Consider the following 18,967-nt stretch of genomic DNA (forward strand, 5'->3'; position numbering starts at 1 on the left):
AGATGCTGGAAATTCAAGAACACAACACTAAATTGCTGGTGGAATTTAGTGTTCGAGATGAAGCCACACTCAGGTTGAAGGAAAAGCACCTTAGATTCCGTCTGTGTAGCCTCCAACCTGATGGCATGACCATTGATTTCTCTAACTTCCGTTAATGCCCCTCGTCCCCTTCTTACCCCAGGCCTTCCGCCCTATGATACTCCCCTTTCTCCAGCCTTGTATCGCTTTTGCCAATCAACTTCCCAGCTCTTAGCTTCATCCCTCCCCCCACCTCCTGTCTTCTCTGTCATTTCGGGTCTCCCCCTCCCCCTCCCACTTTCAAATCTCTTACTATCTGTTTTCAGTTTGTCCTGACGAAAGGTCTCGACCCGAAATGTTGACTGTACTTCTTCCCATAGATTCTGCCTGGCCTGCTGCATTCCACCAGCAATTTAGTGTTGTGTAAGTGTGATATGGTTCATTTTGGTAGGTCAAATATGATGGCCGGATATTGTATTAATGGTAAGTCTCTTGGCAGTGTGGAGGATCAGGGGGATCTTGGGGCCTGAATCCATAGGACACTCAAAGCTGCTGTGCAGGTTGATTCTGTGGTTAAGAAGTCATACGGTGCATTGGCCTTCATGAATTGTGGGATTGAGTTTAAGAGCTGAGAGGTAATGTTACAGCTATATACGACCCTGATCAGACCCGACTTGGAGTACAGTGCTCAATTCTGGTCTCCTCACTACAGGAAGGAGGTGGAAACCATAGAAAGGGTGCAGAGGAGATTTACAAGGTCATTGCTTACATTGGGGAGCATGCCTATTCTCCTTGGAGCGACGGAGGGTTAGAGGTGACCTGATAGAGGTATACAAGATGATGAGAGGTATTGATCGTGTGGATAGTCAGAGGCTTATTCCCAGGGCTGAAATGGCTAGCACGAGACGGCATAGTTTCAGGGTGTAGGAACAGAGGAGATGTCAGGAGGAAGATTTTTTTAAGCAAAGAGTGGTGAATGGGCTGCCGGTGGCAGCGGTGGTGGAGGCGAAAACGATCGGGTCTTTTAAGAGACTCCTGGTGGATGAACATGGAGTTTAGAAAAATAGAGGGTTATGGGTAAGCCTAGGTAGGGACATGTTTGGCATGGCTTTGTGGGCCGAAGGGCCTGTGTTGTGCTGTAGGTTTTCAATGTTCATATGATACGTTCTTAATTAGGCAGAATGTTAAAGGTCACAAAGAGAAGGCAGGAGAATGGGGTTGCAAGGGAGAAGTTATCATGGTGCGTGTCATATGACATGTGTGATGATGGCCTTCCATTAATACCTCCTTCACGCTGTTGTTCTTTTTCTTTTCTCCATCCATCACCATAATTGTTCTTGGGAAATTTTTCTAGAGAAGTGGTTTGCCATTGCCATTGGAATGCAGCCAAGATGTAAAAAGAATCATAATCTAATGCTTTCCCAGCATATGTGACAAATAAACTCTTTGTGGGCTTCCAGCCAGTTTCCGAGATTGTCTGCCTGGTGTCAGTGGTTGCAAAGCCATGACTTGTGATACGATTCTTGGCCCAAAACGTCAACTGTACTCTTTTCCATAGCTGCTGCCTGGCCTGCCGAGTTTCCCCCAACATTTTGTGTGCATTGCTAGTGATATGCAGAGTTGCTGCCCATGGCCCAGTGAGCTGAATGGCCTAATTAACCTCTAAAACTCTTTCTAATCTTGATCAGGGTGGGGGAGGATCAGCTTTGGCCAAGGGTGCAAGAAGGCTAGCAGAGGGAAGGAGTACCTTACACCACTGATAGGCCTATTACGCTTTTACCCGTAGCAGCAGCAGTAACGTAAATTAGTGGATAGCAAAGTAGTTACAAACAGACTAATGTCCACAGACCAGCTCTATTTTTTTTGAATCGGGGAGAGCGCGAACACAGTCCCCCACTACCACAAATTATGCAGTCAAGTATCCCGCATTTGGGGATATCGCAGGCGTCAGCACACCCGGAGTGCAATGGGATAGCCTTGTCCTGGATCCTCAACCCTCCTGATCACCGACGCTTCCCTGCCAGGTAAGTATGCTTTCTACCCTCCCGCACATCTAGCCAGCCACACGCACCTCGCCTTAACATCAATACGAGTCACAATTGCAAACCCTACTTTGTTTCATCTTAACCACAGATGGCCTAGAAGGACAATATAGCTTCACATTTTACCCTTCGACTCTTTCCTAACCAGTGTTATTTTTCAACATTTCTTGTCTTCTTTACACCCTTATCTGCATATCTTCCTTAAATGGAAGTCGCCTTGCCGTTCCAAAACTGCCCGCCAGATATCGGTGTTCCATTCACAACAGCAAATACAAGGGATTCTGCACTAGAGGCTGAAAAACTTGAGCAGCACACACAAAATGCTGGAGGAACTCAGCACATCTGACAACATCTATGCACGGGAATAAACAGTCGACGTTTCAGCCCGGGACCCCTCAGAAATCCTGCATGTATTCCCCTCCATAGATGATGCCCGGCTGTCCGAGTTCCAACAGCTCCCGTCCGCTCCCAGCCTCTGCAGTCCCACCTTGTCCTGTATGGCCGGAGGCCACAGGTTTATCTCAATCTGAGCTCAGCTGACACAGAGCCAGGGTTTAGAGGGCAGCCTCCAAGCTGGAGAGTGTGCGTATGAACTCTCTTGTGAAGACAGCCTGTTGAAGTTTCATTCCGGAAATGGACTATTTTACACTTGCTGTTCTGGGTTCCACCCAGAATTGACTTTAAAAACACTTCAAGATGATTCTATTCCAGCTAAAACTGGGGTCTTAAATCTCAATAAAATCTCATTTGTCTGTGGCAGAGGGGAAGGCAGGGTAAACAGGTGACGACAGACTGATGAATCAACCAGCGATTCCCAAGTCATTCACCTTGCTCTTGGGCTGGGACCTGGGACTGGTAACCTGCTGCAGGAATTGGAGATGGTGTCTAAACCCATGGATTGGTATGAAGGGATCTCTGAGCCCAGTGGTGATCTAAATCTCGTGGTCCACGCGGGGACAAATAATATGCAGAGATATAGTGGGTCAAAGAACACCACCCCATTGCTAAACCCACCGGATCCCTATTTCCCGCATTACCCAGATGTGAATGCTGTGGTTTTCATCGGTAGGAATGGTAATGAGGGTGAACTTACTTAACTGGTGAAACTTTTCCTTCAGGATGTAATTGGATAAGCAGATCATAACAAGTCCACTAAGCGGTACAGCCACGGAAACTGTCAACGACAGACGGTGCAAGGATTTAGAGGACACTGTTTCATTGCTGACACCAACATTTTTTTTGTTTTATCACAATAAATAATCTGCAGCTTACCACAATGTCCCAGGCCGCTGTTAATCTTTCCTAGTACAGGCATGAACAACAGCAGGAGAGATGCAGCGAATAAAATAATTATTGGTAGAGTGACAATACCTGGAGAGAGATGTAACAACTGTTAGGCGGGAGATCTCATGGTACTTAACAGAATAAGATACAGGAGGGACAAGATGACCTCCCGTTCTATCTTGTTATGACCTTGCACCTTATTGTCTACCGGCTCTGCACTTCCTTCTCTTCTTGTTACATTTTATTCTGCATCCTGTTTTGTTAACCGTGTTCTGCTCGATGCATAATGATCTGATTTGAATGAACAAATGCAGGGCAAGCTTTGCTTTTCACCGTCCCTCAGCTTGTGATTCGTTCCTGTGTTCCCTTCGCTTTTCCCTGAAGAATATTTGAGCCACTCACCATAAGCAGCTTTCCTGCTCTTATGTTTTGCTCACCCATCTTTTCCAACTCGCTCCTAATCTAGTTATTTACCAGGCCCTGATATTTCCTGAAACTCTCTTCACCAATCTATCATCTCAATCGTCCAAAATTAACCCATCTCGGAAGAAGGGACTCAGCCTGAAACATCGCCTCTTTTTCCTTTGCATCAGCAGTTCCTGATCAGCTGAGTTCCTCCAGCATTTTGTGTGTGCTACTCTGGATTTCCAGTAACTGCAGAATTGGCTCACTAAGTTGCACACCATTTTCTGGCCCTTGTGATAACAGTGTCAACCCTTTCTGATGGGACAGGAGTCCAGGTAGAACCCTTCCCTCCCACCCCCAGCTTCCACGTGCATTGTTCTGTGTCCCGTGAAGTGGAGCCTCGCTTTCTAAAACCCATCCTTCTGTCACGTATCCCTCACCATTCCCTGTAAACCAACCGGATCCCCATTCCCTCTAATTCCATTGGTTGCCCATTATCCATGTTTGCTCCAAATCCACAGCAGTCCTGTTCCACTCCGCCTCATTTCTTGAATCCCCCAGATCTTTCATCACCATGTTCCCTCTAAACAAGGAGTTCTCAATCTTTTTGATGCCATGTAACCCCTACCTTTAACCGAGGGGTCACTGGATCCCAGGTTGGGGACCCCTGCTCTAAACCTACCTGGTTTCCAATCACCTCATTCCCTCTAAACTCACTGGATCCCTATTTCCCACATTCCCTTCATACTCACTGGGGCTCTGATCTCTGTCTTTCATCTAAGCCCACCAGCCCCATTCTTTGAACTTCCATACACCCATCAGGAACCCATTGTCATGTTTCTCATCAAGAGCCCTGCACCTACCTCCAACAATACTCCAGGAAATGAGTGCCAACTGAATGACAAGGAGAGACGGAATGTGCCAGGAAATCATCCACATTAAGAAGAGATAGAGTTTCCCTCGAGATTCTGCAGAGGAATGAACACAAGCATTAAATGTGCAGTCAGCCCTGCCCTGTAACAGAAGTACAGGACACCTGAATTAAATCTTCAGTGCTCTGCCCCATAACAGGTCTACAGGATGCATGGCAGGTACAGTTTGGGTGATCCAATGCTGGATCCGGCTGGAGGTGAGACTGTGTTCCCACCCAATTCAGAAATGTTTGGACACTGGAACACCAATGAGAGGGCTCACTGACACCTTTCCTGGACAGTCACTTTCTCTTCATTAACTGTTCATGGAGGGTATGGTATTCTACTGCAGTGCATACAGGTAGTTAGTTTGTGAACCCACGTGCTTTTGTTAGTTGAGCGAATAGAAGTTACTTGTTGGTAAATACATATTCTCAATGCCTCACTGATCATTATTCCAAGGGGTGATCCTCGTAACAACATCTGCATGAAACATTGCCATAGAAAAGCAGCATTCATCTTCAACTACACTCATTCTATTCCTTGTGTTCCCACAGTCAATGACTCTTGTTATTTCATGCTCTCATTATTGCCATTTATTTATATACATTTGCATTTGCACAGTTTGTTGTCTATTCATCCTGTTTACAGTTACTGTTCTATAGATTTGCTGAGTATGCCCACAGGTAAAAAGATCTCAGGGCCATATGTGGTGACATGCGTGTTCTCTGATAATAACTTTTACTTTGAACTTTGAATGGTGCAGAATCGCCTCCTCTTTTTACTCTCCACTCCAACCTGTATTCCCTCGAAACTCCACTCCTTTTATTGGCCAACACCCCCTCCAAAATAATCAATAGGGTGGTTAAGAAAGGTGGATGGTGTGTTGGCCTTTGGTAGAAGGGGGTAGGAGTTCAAGAGGTGCAAGACAACAGTGCAGCTCTATAAAACACTTGTTAGACCACACTTGGACATTGTGTTCAGTTTTGGTCATCTCATTATAGGAAGGAAATGGAAGCTTTAGAGAGGATGCAGAGGAGATTTGCCAGGGTGCTGTTTGGATTTGGGAACACATCGTAAGAGTAAGCTAGGGGTTTTCCTTTGGATGACAGGAGATTTGATAGGAGTGTATAAGATGATAAGAGGGGTAGACAGAGTGGACAACAAACACAGTCACAGTGTATGAAACATACTGCCAGAGATGGTGTTGGAGGCAATAACATTAGGGACATTTAAAGACTCATAGATAGGCATATGGATGCGAAAAATGGAGGGTTGTGCAGGAGGGAAGAGTGAGATTGATCTAGGGGTAGGTTAAAAAGTCGGTACAACATCTTGGGCTGAAGGGTCTGTACTGTGCTATATTCTATGTTCTACTCTTCCCCACTGCAAGTACAAATTCAGCTCCGCAGTTCCTGCTTTGAATGCTAATTCAGACCCTTCTCAGATGTGATGATCCCCTCTGAAACCATTACCACCCTATACCATGGCTGTTCCCCATGGTAAACCTCAACTGTGTTCCCTGGGACCCAAAATGAACAAGTCCGAAAATCTCACTGCAGCTCCAGCAAGCTGACTGAAGACCCAGCTTACTGTCTGGGTCAAAGCCGCTCCATTTTGCCAATGATTTTACCACTGTTATGTCCCCTTCTACTTTCCAGTCTGTTAGCATCGCCCCTTCTGTCTAACCTCCACCTACTGAGCTTTGATCACTAGCAAACTTCACAACAGCACAGGAAGGTAGAGCAGTTAAATGACACAATACCAAAAGATATAGGAAAAGTATTAAACCATTTGGCCCATTGAGTCTGCTCCAACATTCCTGCATGGCTGTTTCATTATCCTTCCCAACCCCATTCTCCTCCACTCTGCTGTAACCTTAATAATCAAAAGCCTATCAACTTCCACTTTAAAAACACCTAAAGACTTGGCCTCCATAGCCATCTCTGGATTCCACAGGGACAAGGGAGAAGGTGAGGCTGAATTGTCCATCTGCCAAATCATTTGCTTTTCCTAGAAGGTTGACATCAATAAGCGAAACCTTACAGAGGTACCACCAGTTTACATTTTAGATTGGATTTGAACATTGCCACATACCTTGCTCTGACATGCACTTATAGGTACAGAATGCAATTGATCCAAGGACATTCACTCCAAAGAACAACAGACCTGCTGTCCCAAGCATAATGACCATAATCTGATCTGGGGGAATACCTGCAAGTTAAAAAAAATAAGCATTAAAAAAAAGTTAATTAAACAAGACCCCAATCTGCAGCTATGGAAAAGAGTAAACAGCTGACTTTTTGGGCATTCCTTCCTCCGCTAGCCTGCAGGTCACCCTGGGCAAGGTGTAGCACCTGCTTAACCCCCGTTCAGGGTCGTGTGAAACCATGGGAGCAGGTGATGGATATCACAAGTCCTAGTTATGCAACCACCGACGCCAGGCAGGAGATCTCTGAAGAATATTGATAATGTCTGGGGTCACCCATCTTGTAAAGACACTGCCCTGAAGAATGCAATGGCAAATCACTTCGGCAGAAAAAATTGCCAAGAGCAATCATGGTCATGGAAAGACCATGATCACTGACATCGTACGATGCACCACATAATGAACAAATGAAATTACTACCATTCTGATTAACTACAAACACAAGAAAATGTGCAGATGCTGGAAAATTAAAGGTCCACTCTCTTCAGGCCTTTTATGTTGGGTTGGTTTCAATGAGAACTCCCCTCATTCTTCTGACCTCACTCAAGCAGAGGCCCAGATACATCAACTGCCCTCTCCAGAAACTCAACTTCATCCGGAAATGTGGCTGAAGTGAACACAATAGACAAAATATCTCAAGAAGGTAGCATCCATCGTTAAGGACCTGCACCATCCGGGACATGATCCCTTCTCATTACTTCCTTTGGGTAGGAGATAGAGGAGGCTGAAGTCCCTCACTTGATGTTTTAGGAATATTTTCTTCTCCTCCACCACCAGATCTCTGAATGGTCCGTGAACCCATGAACACTACCATCGCTGCTCCTCCCTCACAATATTTAGTTGTTTATTTACTGTAACTTTGATTTTTTTTTATGTCTTGCGCTGTACTGCTGCCACAATACAACAAAACTCACAGCATACATCAGTGTTCAGAGAGCCGATTCTGATTTTGTCGGCAGTGGAGGAGGGAGCAAGGTTTGATGGAGCACCAGTCAAGCACCATGGTCAGCATGGACAAGATGGGCAGAAGCGTGTAGCAACCAGAGAGATTCAGGGTTTAAGAGAATAATCTGCTTGCCGTTAAGAACCCCAGTGCAAAGGGCCCTAGTGAAAGTCAGTCAGGCTGACACCTGGTCACCCTCGGTTGAGAACAGAGCTGAGATCCTGCGGACTCTCCCATCGTTCCCACTCCACTGCGAGCTCTCAGGAAGACAGGACAAGCAGATGGGGATGTTTGGGACCTGACATCTTATGGAAAAGTCCTATATGATAGATTACAAATCTAAATAAGCACTCTGGTGAAGGCAATAAGTAATCGATATTTGGGAATATTTGAAGAAATGTATGTTGCCCAGCAGCAGTAACCTTGGAGATGAACCACGGGAATGCTCTGAGTCAGGGAGTCAGAGAAGAACTCACTGAGGTTCACCAAGAGTGGGTAATATCAGAGGGTAGCTTGTGGGGTTTGAAAGTAAACTAAGGAGTTATGAAAATAAAGGTCAGCAGAGAAATTCTGCAGATGATGGAAATCCATAGGAACACACCCAAGAGGCTGGAGGAACCGACCGGATTCGACAGCACCTACAGAGGGGAGAAAACAGTTGCAGAGTGAGACCCTTCCTCAGCACTGGAATGGAAGGGGCAGAAGCTAGAATCACTGCCTGGTGGTTGGGTGGGCACCGCACAGGATTGGAATAAGCTGCAGAAAACAGTCAGCTCCATCAGGGACACGAGCCTCCCCAGCATCCAGGACATCTTCAATGCCTCAAAAAGGTGGCATCATTATTAAGGACCCCCATCACCCAGGACATGCCTTGTTCTCATTGCTACCATCAGGAAGCCTAAAGGCACACACTCAAAGACTCAGAAACAGCTTCTTCCTCTCTGCCATCCGACTTCTGAATGGACATTGAACCGATGAACACTACCTCACTACTTTCCCCCCTCACTTTCTGCACTATGTACTATGAACATAGGAGGACATCACATATACTCCCAAAATGTCAATCACAAGTCAAACACACCATAAATAGTTACTGTGATTTTGTTTTTTTAGGTATTGCAATGTACTGCTGCCGCAAAACAACAAATTTCATGATCTTGATTCTCACAAGACAGTGGGGGGAGCAAAAAGAATAAGGAGGGAGAGGAAGAAATAATGAGAAGTTGGAGAAATAAATGTTCATGCCCTCAGTCTGGAGACTATTTAGACATAATTTGAGGTGTTGCTCCTTCAGCCTCATCACACCAGTAGAGGAGGCCATGGACAGACATGTCAGAATGGGAATGGGAAGTCAAATTGAAATAGGTGGTCACCAAAAGATCCTGCCTTTCACAGCAGACAAAGCATAGGTGTTTCATAATATAGACAAAACCTGTGAAACTAAACAGTTAACTAATCTTAACCTGAAACCATGTAGGGAAACTTCCAGTTTGAATCAGTTATAATTAATTCTGCTCCCCTACCCTCAGGAAAGATAATATTAAGATTGAAAGAGTACAGAGAAAATTTACAAAACGGTGTCATTTCTTGAGATCCTGAGTTATAGAGAAAGACTGAATACGTTAGGACATTATTCCCTAGCATATAGGAGAATGAGGGGGGATTTGATAGAGGTATAAAAAATTTTGAGGGGTATCGAGCAGATAAATGCAAGGCGGCTTTTTCACTGAGATTGGGTGAGATTAGAACTAAAGGTCATGGGATAAAGGTGAAAGGTGAAATGTTGAAGGAGAGCTTGAGGGGGAACTTCTTCACTCAGAGGGTGGAGAGAGTGTGGAACAGGCTGTTAACGGAATTGGCAAATGGAGGGAGAGGGTTGATTTCTAAATGTAAGTGAAGTTTGGGTAAGTGGATGGCTATAGTCGATGGGTCTTGGCAGAGTAACAGCTTGGCATGAACCAGACAGGCTGTGCTGTAGTGCTTTATGACTCTGATAAAGGAGACAAGCTGTTAGACAATGTCACAGCTGGTGCACTATTCCCAGGTATTGTATTGAGCACAAGAACCTCGAATGGCGTAGGAGGCAGGATACCCCCAGACTGATCTTTACACTCTTCAAAGGACAGCCTCTGGTTAACAGTTGTTCCCCAATGACATCCCAGCCAAAGGAAGGCAGCTTTCCTCCTTCACTCTGTCAATCTTTTCAATTTCAACTCCAGTTCTGGCTTGGCTGCTCCTACTGTCACAGTGAGCTTGCAATGGCTGGGTGCCAACGTAACGTTTACTCTCAAAATGTCAGTCACAAGTCAAACTCACCGTAAATAGTCAGGCTGTAACTTATCTGGATGGAGCTGACAGGATTCGTTGCAATACAGGTGTACGTTCCACAGTCATCACTCGAGGCCCCTGGGATGACGAGGACTCCGTTTCCCTTCACGAGCTGGTGACGTGGGTTGATCCCCCCTCCGTCTTTCCGCCACTGATACTGATGAGGGTATCCACTGACGTTGCAGCTGAGCTTGATGGTATCACCCAGGGAGCTGGAGTTACTCCTCAAAGAAACTGCTGAGAGTTTATCTAATGGGGAAAAATACAGACAAGTCAGTTAAAATATCTCAATGTTTATCAGTACTTTTGGGCAGATGGGGCTCATCAGCCACGGTTGGCAGCTCATCCAGGAGAAGGAACACTCTGATCTCAAACCTCTGCCACCTCGCGGCTATACCCACTCATGGGGAAGGCTTCAGGAGTAAACCCAGATGAAAAATCTGGAGCTAGAGTCCCTAAGGCGGTGAGTTCAACGCTGACTGGCAACTCCTGTGATGACGCTGGGGCCAACTGTATCGGTCTCCGCTGTTCCATATCATACTGCCCTGGCTTGCATATCATGCATACAGTCGCCACACAACATCCATGTTTGAACCCAACCAATAGAGGGTCTCATTAGTAATGATATCTCATCATTTGACTCTGCAATGAAGACAATGGACAGTAGAGTGGGGTGGGGGTGTGGTGAGTAGAGCGGCTGAGGGATAGGTTGGGGCAGAATGGCTGACTCATAGAGAACTGAAGCAGCAAGTCCAATGGGGAGAGCAGGCAGGACTGGCAGGTTCCGCGTCTACTTTTCATGCCAGGGCCCTCACAGGTAAGATGGATGGGCTGAGAGTGTGTTTTAGCATATGGGATTTTGGTATCATTGCAATTGTGGAAACTCAGTCCCAATTCCCACTGCTGCCTGTGAGGAGTTTGTGTGTTCTCCCCGTGGCCGTGTGGGTTTCCTCCAGGTGCTCCGGTTTCCTCCCATTGTTTAAAGATGTACCGACCGGTTGGTGGATTGGTCATTGTAAACTGTCCCGTGATTAGGGAAGGGTTAAATTGGAGGCTGCTGTTGGCACGGCTGGAAGGGCTGGGAAGGGCCAGTTCCATGCTGTATCTGAGGAACTGGTGCAGGGGTCAGGTTTTCAGATTTCTGGATCACTGGGATCCCTTCGGTGGAAAAAGGACAGGTTACACCTGAACCTGAGGACGACCTATGTCCTTGTAGAACTGGTGGGGATGTTTTAAACTAATTTGGCAGCGGAATGGGAAGCAGAGTGATAGGGCTGTTGGTATAAAAGTATTTTATTTGTTTATTGCGATACAGCGTAGAATAGGGTCTTACTTACGGCTTTCGAATCATGCCGGCCAAACCCCCCCAATTTTAATCGTAACCTAGTCATGGGACAATTTACAATGACTAATTAACCTGCCAAGCGGTACATCTTCGGGCTGTGCGTGGGAACTGGAGGACCCAGGGAAACCTACAGGGTCACAGGAAGAACATACGAACTCCTTACACTCAGCAGCAGGAATTGAACCAAGGTCACCTGACACAGTCCAGTGAGACCGGGAGGAAGGACAGGCAGATGACAGGGCAAAATTGCAGTCAGAGGGATGAGTTGAAGTTTAACATAGGGGCATATTCAGAAGGACTGAAGGTATTACATTTGAATACACACTGTATACGGAACTTGGCAGATGCTCTTGTAGCCCAGTTAGAGATTGGCAGGATTGACGGTGTACGCATCACTGAGTTATGGTGTGAAAGAAGATCACGGTTGGGCATTTAATACCTAAGGATGCACGTTGTATCAAAAGGACAGGCAGGAAGGCAAAGGGGGCAGGGTGGTTCTGTCAGTAAAAAATGAAATCAAATCCCTAGAAAGTGACATAAAATTGGGAAATGTAGAATCTTTGTGTGTAGTGTTAAGAAACTGCAAGGGCAAAAAGACCCTGTGGCAGTTATATTCAGGCCTCTGAACAGTAGCCAGAATGTGGGAAACAAATTACAATGAGAGATAGAAAAGGCTTGCAAAAAGGCTGATGTTACTATAGTCGCGGAGGATTTCATTACGCAGGTAGATTTGGAAAATCAGGTTGGTGAGAGGGAATTTATAGAAAGTCTATGAGATGGTTTTTCAGAACAGCTTGTGGTTGCAGCCCCTGGGGGAAATGCAATGCTGATTGGGTGTTGTGTAATGAACCAGATTTGATTAGGGAGCTTAAGGTAAAGAAACCTTTAGGAGGTAGTGATCATAATATAATATAATTCACCCTGCAGTTTGAGTTGGAGAAGAGAAAGTTAGATATATCAGCTTTACTGTGGAGTAATTCGAACGACAGCAGCACAACAGTGGCTGGAATTTTGAGGGCAATTCAGAAGACTCAGGATAGAATCATCCTAAAGATGAAGAATTATTCCAAAGGGAGGATGATACATGGCTGACAATGGATGTCAAAGACAACATAATCACTATAGAGAGGGCATATAATATATGAAAATTAGTGTGAATTTAGAGTATTGGGAAGCTTTTCAAATCCAACAGAAGGCAACTAAAAAAACAGAAAAGATGAAATATTAAGGTAAGCTAGCCAATAATTTAAAAGAGGATACCATTTTTCTCCTGGATATATAAAGAGTAAAAGAGGCGAGAGTGGATATCAGGCCACTGGAAAATGATACTGGCGAGGTAGTAATGGGAAAGAGAGAAATTGTGAACAAATTTAATAAGTATTTTGCATATCCTTCACTTTGGTAGACATGAGCAGTATGACAGAAATTTGGTAGTGTCACTGGGCCGAGTGAGTAAAATTGCTATTGTGAAGGAGAAGGTCCTTGGGAAGCTGAAAGATCTGAAGGTAGAGAAGTCACCTGGACCAGATGGTGTACATCATAGGGTAGTGATAGAGGTAGCTGAAGAAACTGTGCAGGCATTCATATCAATCTTTCGAGAATCAGTACATTCAGGAATGGTTCCAGAGACTGGAAGATTGCAGATGTCACTCCACTCTTCAAGACGGGAAGGATGCAGAGAAAGGTCAGTTACCCTGACTTCAGTGGTTGGAAAGATGTTGGATACGTTATTGAGGATGTGGCTTCAGGGTAAGTGGAGGCACATGATTAAATAGGCCAAAGTCAGCATGGGTTTTGTTAAGGTGAAATCTTGTGTAACAAAAATGTTGGGAGTTTTTTAAGGAATTAACAGGCAGGAGAGTCAATTGATGTTGTTTACTTGATTTTCAGAAGGCCTTTAATGAACTGCTGCACATGGGCTGGTTAACAAGGTAAGAGCCCACAGTGTTCCAGGAAAGATACTAGCATAGATAGAAGATTGGTTGACTAGCAGGAGGTAAAGAGTGGGAATAAAGAGGGTCTAATCTTGTTGGCAGCTGGTTTCATTTCATGTTATATGTCAATGGTTTGGATGATGGAATTGATGGCTTTATTGCCAGATTTGCAGATGATACAAAGCTAGGCAGGTAGTGTTAAAGAAGCAGGGATTCTGCAGTAGGACTTAGACAAATTGGGAGAATGAGTAAAGAAGTGGCCGGTAGAATATAGTGTAGAGAAGGGTGTGGTCATGCATTTTTGTAGAAGGAATAAAGGCATAGTCTATTTTCTAGATGGAGAAAACCATTCAGAAATCAGAGGTGCAGAAAGACATGGGAGTCCTTATGCAGGATTCCCTGAAGGTTGGCTTGCAGGTTGTATCAGTAGGAAGGAAAGGAAGAGCAATCATTTTCACTGGATTGGAATTCGAGAGCAAGGATGAAGTGCTACGGCTTTATAAGTCATTGTTAAGACAGTTCTTTGAGTACTGTGAACAGTTTTGGGCCCCTTATTTAAGAAAAGATGTGCTAGCATTGGACAGAGTCCAGAAGAGGATCATGAGAATGAAAGGGTTAATGCATGAGGAATGTTCTGGGCCTGTAACTGCTGGAGTTTAGAAGAATGTAACGGAATGTCATTGAAACCTATCAAATCTTGAAAGGTCTGGATAGAGTGGATGTAGGAAGGAGGTTTCCTAGAGTGGGTGATTCTAGGACAAGAGGGTGCAGCTTCAAAATAGAGGGATGTCCTTTAGAAAAGAGATGAAGAGGAATTTCTATAATCAGAGGGCACTCCTTTGCACAAATATCTGTGGGCTATACTTAAAGCTGAAGTTGACAGGCCTTTGATTAATTATGGCTAATTAGTGAAGGGGTACAGGGATAAGGCAGGTGAATGGAGTTGAGAGGATTAATAAATCAGCCATGGTGGAACGGGAGAGCAGATTCAATGGGCCAAATGGCCTAATTCTGCTCCTCTGTCTTATGATCTTATGGCTATTAAGGACATCTTCAATAGATGGTGCATCAGGAAGACAGCATCCATCAATAAGGATATTACCATTAAGGAGAAGGTACAGGGCCCTGAAGGTCCACACTAAATGATTCAGAAACAACTCTTTCCTTCCCCCCCCCCCCCCACTTCCCTCTTATCATCAAATTTCTAACTGGACCATGAACACTTTATGATATATATTATAACTTTGCACTGTTTATTTATTGTTAAAATCTATAGTAATTTATGTCTTTGTCCTTTACTGCTACCAGAGAACAACAGATTTTCCATCATATGTCAGTGATAGCAAGTCTGATTCTGATTCTGGTGATTAGGGAACGCCAGGCCCGGTGGTTTAATGTTACAAGCTACAATAACTTGCAGATGTGTCAGAGGAGGTGTTGCACTGCTGATTAGAAAGAGTGTTTAAGACACGTGCAGTACTGTAATGTGGCATCCCGAGGGAGCCTACGGCATATCCTCCCTTGGGGATGAGGAAGGATGTCCCTGAGGGATTGGCCAATGAAGTTATCTGAATCGAATATAGGAATGAGGAAGGGGCAGCTTCCTAATTCGTTTGCGTAGCATTTTCAACCGGTGGCCTCCCTGGATATTTGACGCAAAGTCATCAGAAGATGACAGGTTTGAGTAATACCAAGATCATTTTGCCAACCTGATGTTTTCATTCTCACTCTCTCCACCACTGAGGTCTTATCTGAGTCAGATACATGCATTTATATGCACTGGTTTCAAACAGGGCCCACTGCGTAACTCAGTCACTGTGTCATCACTTTGATCGAGGCACTGAATGCCGTGGGCTTCTCAGTAGTCAGTGGGAATTAGAAAAGCAGATCATAAAAGGATGTAAGTGTAGTAGGAATTGGAATTAGAATTAGAATCAGGTCATGGGGTTGAGAGGAAAAATAAATCAGCCATGGTAGAATGGCAAAGCAACTGATGGGGGGATGACCTACCTAATTCTGCTCCTATCTCTTATGGTTTAGATAGATAGATACTTTATTCATCCCCATGGGGAAATTCAACTTTTTTCCAATGTCCCATACACTTGTTGTAGCAAAACTAATTACATACAATACTTAACTCAGTAAAAAAAATATGATATGCATCTAAATCACTATCTCAAAAAGCATTAATCATAGCTTTTAAAAAGTTCTAAGTCCTGGCGGTTGAATTGTAAAGCCTAATGGAATTGGGGAGTATTGACCTCTTCATCCTGTCTGAGGAGCATTGCATCGATAGTAACCTGTCGCTGAAACTGCTTCTCTGTCTCTGGATGGTGCTATGTAGAGGATGTTCAGAGTTATCCATAATTGACCGTAGCCTACTCAGCGCCCTTCGCTCAGCTACCGATGTTAAACTCTCCAGTACTTTGCCCACGACAGAGCCCGCCTTCCTTACCAGCTTATTAAGACGTGAGGCGTCCCTCTTCTTAATGCTTCCTCCCCAACACGCCACCACAAAGAAGAGGGCGCTCTCCACAACTGACCTATGGAACATCTTCAGCATCTCACTACAGACATTGAATGACGCCAACCTTCTTAGGAAGTACAGTCGACTCTGTGCCTTCCTGCACAAGGCATCTGTGTTGGCAGTCCAGTCTAGCTTCTCGTCTAACTGTACTCCCAGATACTTGTAGGTCTTAACCTGCTCCACACATTCTCCATTAATGATCACTGGCTCCATATGAGGCCTAGATCTCCTAAAGTCCACCATCATCTCCTTGTTCTTGGTGATATTGAGACGCAGGTAGTTTGAGTTGCACCATATCACAAAGTCCTGTATCAGTTTCCTATACTCCTCCTCCTGTCCATTCCTGACACACCCCACTATGGCCGTGTCATCAGCGAACTTCTGCACATGGCAGGACTCCGAGTTATATTGGAAGTCTGATGTGTACAGGGTGAACAGGACCGGAGAGAGTACGGTTCCCTGCGGCGCCCCTGTGCTGCTTACCACCGTGTCAGACCTACAGTCTCCCAACCGCACATACTGAGGTCTATCTGTCAAGTAGTCCACTATCCAATCCACCATGTGAGAGTCTACTCCCATCTCCGTTAGTTTGTGCCTTAAGATCTTGGGCTGGATGGTGTTAAAGGCACTAGAGAAGTCAAGGAATGTAATCCTCACAGCACAACTGACCCCATCTAGGTGAGAGAGTGATTTGTGCAGCAAATACGTGATAGCATCCTCCACTCCCACCTTCTCCTTATACGCAAACTGAAGAGGATCCTGGGCGTGCCTGGTTTGTGGCCTCAGATTCTGTATTATCAGCCGCTCCATGGTCTTCATCACATGCGACGTCAAGGCAACAGGTCTGAAGTCATTCAACTCCTTTGGTTGTGGTTTCTTCGGTACCGGGACAATACAGGATGTTTTCCACTGTCTGGGTACTCTTCTCTGCTCCAGGCTCATGTTGAAGATGCGCTGTAGTGGTTCTCCCAGCTCAGTCGCACAGGCCCTCAGGAATCGTGGGGAAACTCCATCCGGTCCAGCCGCCTTGCTGGCTTTATGATTGAATGGTGAAGCAGACATGATGGGCTGAATGGCCTAATCCTGCTCCTTCGTTCCATACTCTTATGGTCTTACAATCAGCCGAGACACTGACCGCGTGTAGGATTTCAGCTTTCCCAGTATTGGCTGGGATTGCCTTAGTGGAATAGTCTAAGATGGGGTAGAATTTGTAAAAGATTTATGAATGGTTTTTCATAGATTCTATTTGCTTTTCCTGTAAATGCCTGCAAGAAAATAAATCTCAGGGTTGTACAAGGTACATTGTTAATACTTAGAACTTCACAGAGGTCTTTGAAGCGGTGTGCAGAGAGTTCTGTGGGAGAGGGTCTGTACTTGACTTTTCAAAGGGAACAAGGATGGGGAAGTGGTGGGGCAGATGATATCTTTGGGAACACCGTAGTTCAGTGAATTTATGGGAAAAGATAAAGTTGGTCCTCTCTAGTTAGGGTGAAAAACTTGAGGAAGGGGGATTTCAATTGTGTACGGACAGGGGCTGAGACGTTTCCAGTCAATGTTTCTGACCAAGACTCTTCACCAATTTCTCTGGATTTCCAGCTTTCGCAGAATCTCTTGTGCTTCAAAGCATGACTGCTTTGAAATAGCTGCAATGATTAATCCGTAAAAGTGGTTTTTACAGATTAATCATTGTCAGAACAATATTGTCCACAAGATGCTGAAATGCTCTGCTCTCTGTAAAGCATGACCAGGTGTTTCATCCCCGCTTGGAACAATGGGGCAACTGGGAGAGGTACTTGAAAAACTTTACACTGACACTGCAGCAGTGCCTCAGCCCGATCATCACACAGGGTGCCCGTGTCTTGGCATTTGTTGCAAGAGGATTAGAATATAAAAGCAAGGATGTAATTGCTTTGATGCTGAGGCATTGCAACAATTAAAGTGGAGTTTGTTAGTTTCTGGATTAGTAAGGGCGTCAAAGTTTATGAGGAGAAAGAAGTAGAATGGGGCTGTGAGGGATAAGGAATGAGCTGTGATAGAGTGACAGAGCAGACTCGATGGGCCAAATGGTGTAATTCTGCTCTTATGTCTATGGTCCTATGGCCTTTGAATAAATTCACTTTTAAGGGATTTTTGCACCTACTAATTTTACACTGGGCTTAAACAATTATGTTTCCAGAAAGTTAATAATTTCACTGATTTCATTCTGACTCATTAACACATGATACCATTGAAACTCTAGCACACCAGAGCATCATATGTTATCACAGATCTCAGTAATGTTTTGAAAACTTGTCACTTGCACCCAGTTGGCTCAGAATACAGAAGCAAGATGACACTGACTCTCCCTTGACTCAGCATCATTGTGTTTGATGTGGGCAATCGCGGCCTTCCAACAACCATGATTGTTTTTGGCAAATCTTTTTTCTACAGAAGTGGTTTGCCATTGCCTTCTTCTGGGCAGTGTCTTTACAGGATGAGTGAGCCCAGCCATGATACCCGCTGCTGATACGACCATCCACCACCCGCTCCCATGGCTTCAGGTGACCCTGATCCGGGGTGGGGGGTGCACTAAGCGAGTGCTACACCTTGCCCAAAAGTGACCTGCAGGCTAGCAGAGGGAAGAAGTGGATACTGCTTATATGAAGGGGGGGGGGGGTATAATATGAGGGGGGTGTTTGGAGGAAAGTTAGCAGATGCCAGAGGTAGGAATCTTTTTTTTTTACACAGAATAATAGCTGAGTGGAACGTGCAGCCGGGGTGGCAGTAGAGGCTGATACATTAGGGACAGTGAAAATGACTATTAAATAAACACTTGGATGAATGAAGAATAGAGGTTTATGTCAGGGGGAAAGGGTCAGCTTGATACTAGAGTAGGTTAAAGTTTCAGCAGAACATTTTGAGCCAAAGGACCTGTACAATGTTCTATAAACTGTGCAATACTAACAAAATTAAGTATTGTGTAGTTCTGCAAAATGAGTCCCTGCAGCAAAATCGGAAATTGCAACATTGAAAATCCCCCAT

At 44.9% G+C, this 18,967-nt stretch overlaps 1 protein-coding gene and 1 non-coding gene across 2 annotated transcripts in view; both read right to left on the reverse strand.

The window, feature by feature from the left end:
- Window positions 1-18,967, reverse strand: part of LOC140717414 (uncharacterized) — a 37,708-nt gene that overhangs the window by 8,222 nt on the left and 10,519 nt on the right. The window contains exons 5-9 of the mRNA XM_073030966.1: window positions 10,129-10,389; window positions 6,758-6,874; window positions 4,613-4,717; window positions 3,333-3,431; window positions 3,154-3,234 (exon numbers count right to left, since the gene is read on the reverse strand). Coding sequence (XP_072887067.1) covers window positions 3,154-3,234; window positions 3,333-3,431; window positions 4,613-4,717; window positions 6,758-6,874; window positions 10,129-10,389 — 663 coding nt within the window. The remainder of the gene's footprint in view (window positions 1-3,153; window positions 3,235-3,332; window positions 3,432-4,612; window positions 4,718-6,757; window positions 6,875-10,128; window positions 10,390-18,967) is intronic.
- LOC140722780 (U1 spliceosomal RNA) lies at window positions 1,887-2,050 on the reverse strand. The gene has a single exon (XR_012097746.1). It is a non-coding gene; the product is annotated as a U1 spliceosomal RNA (small nuclear RNA).

Source organism: Hemitrygon akajei, chromosome 2, assembly GCF_048418815.1.
Source record: "Hemitrygon akajei chromosome 2, sHemAka1.3, whole genome shotgun sequence".
NCBI lineage: Eukaryota > Metazoa > Chordata > Chondrichthyes > Myliobatiformes > Dasyatidae > Hemitrygon > Hemitrygon akajei.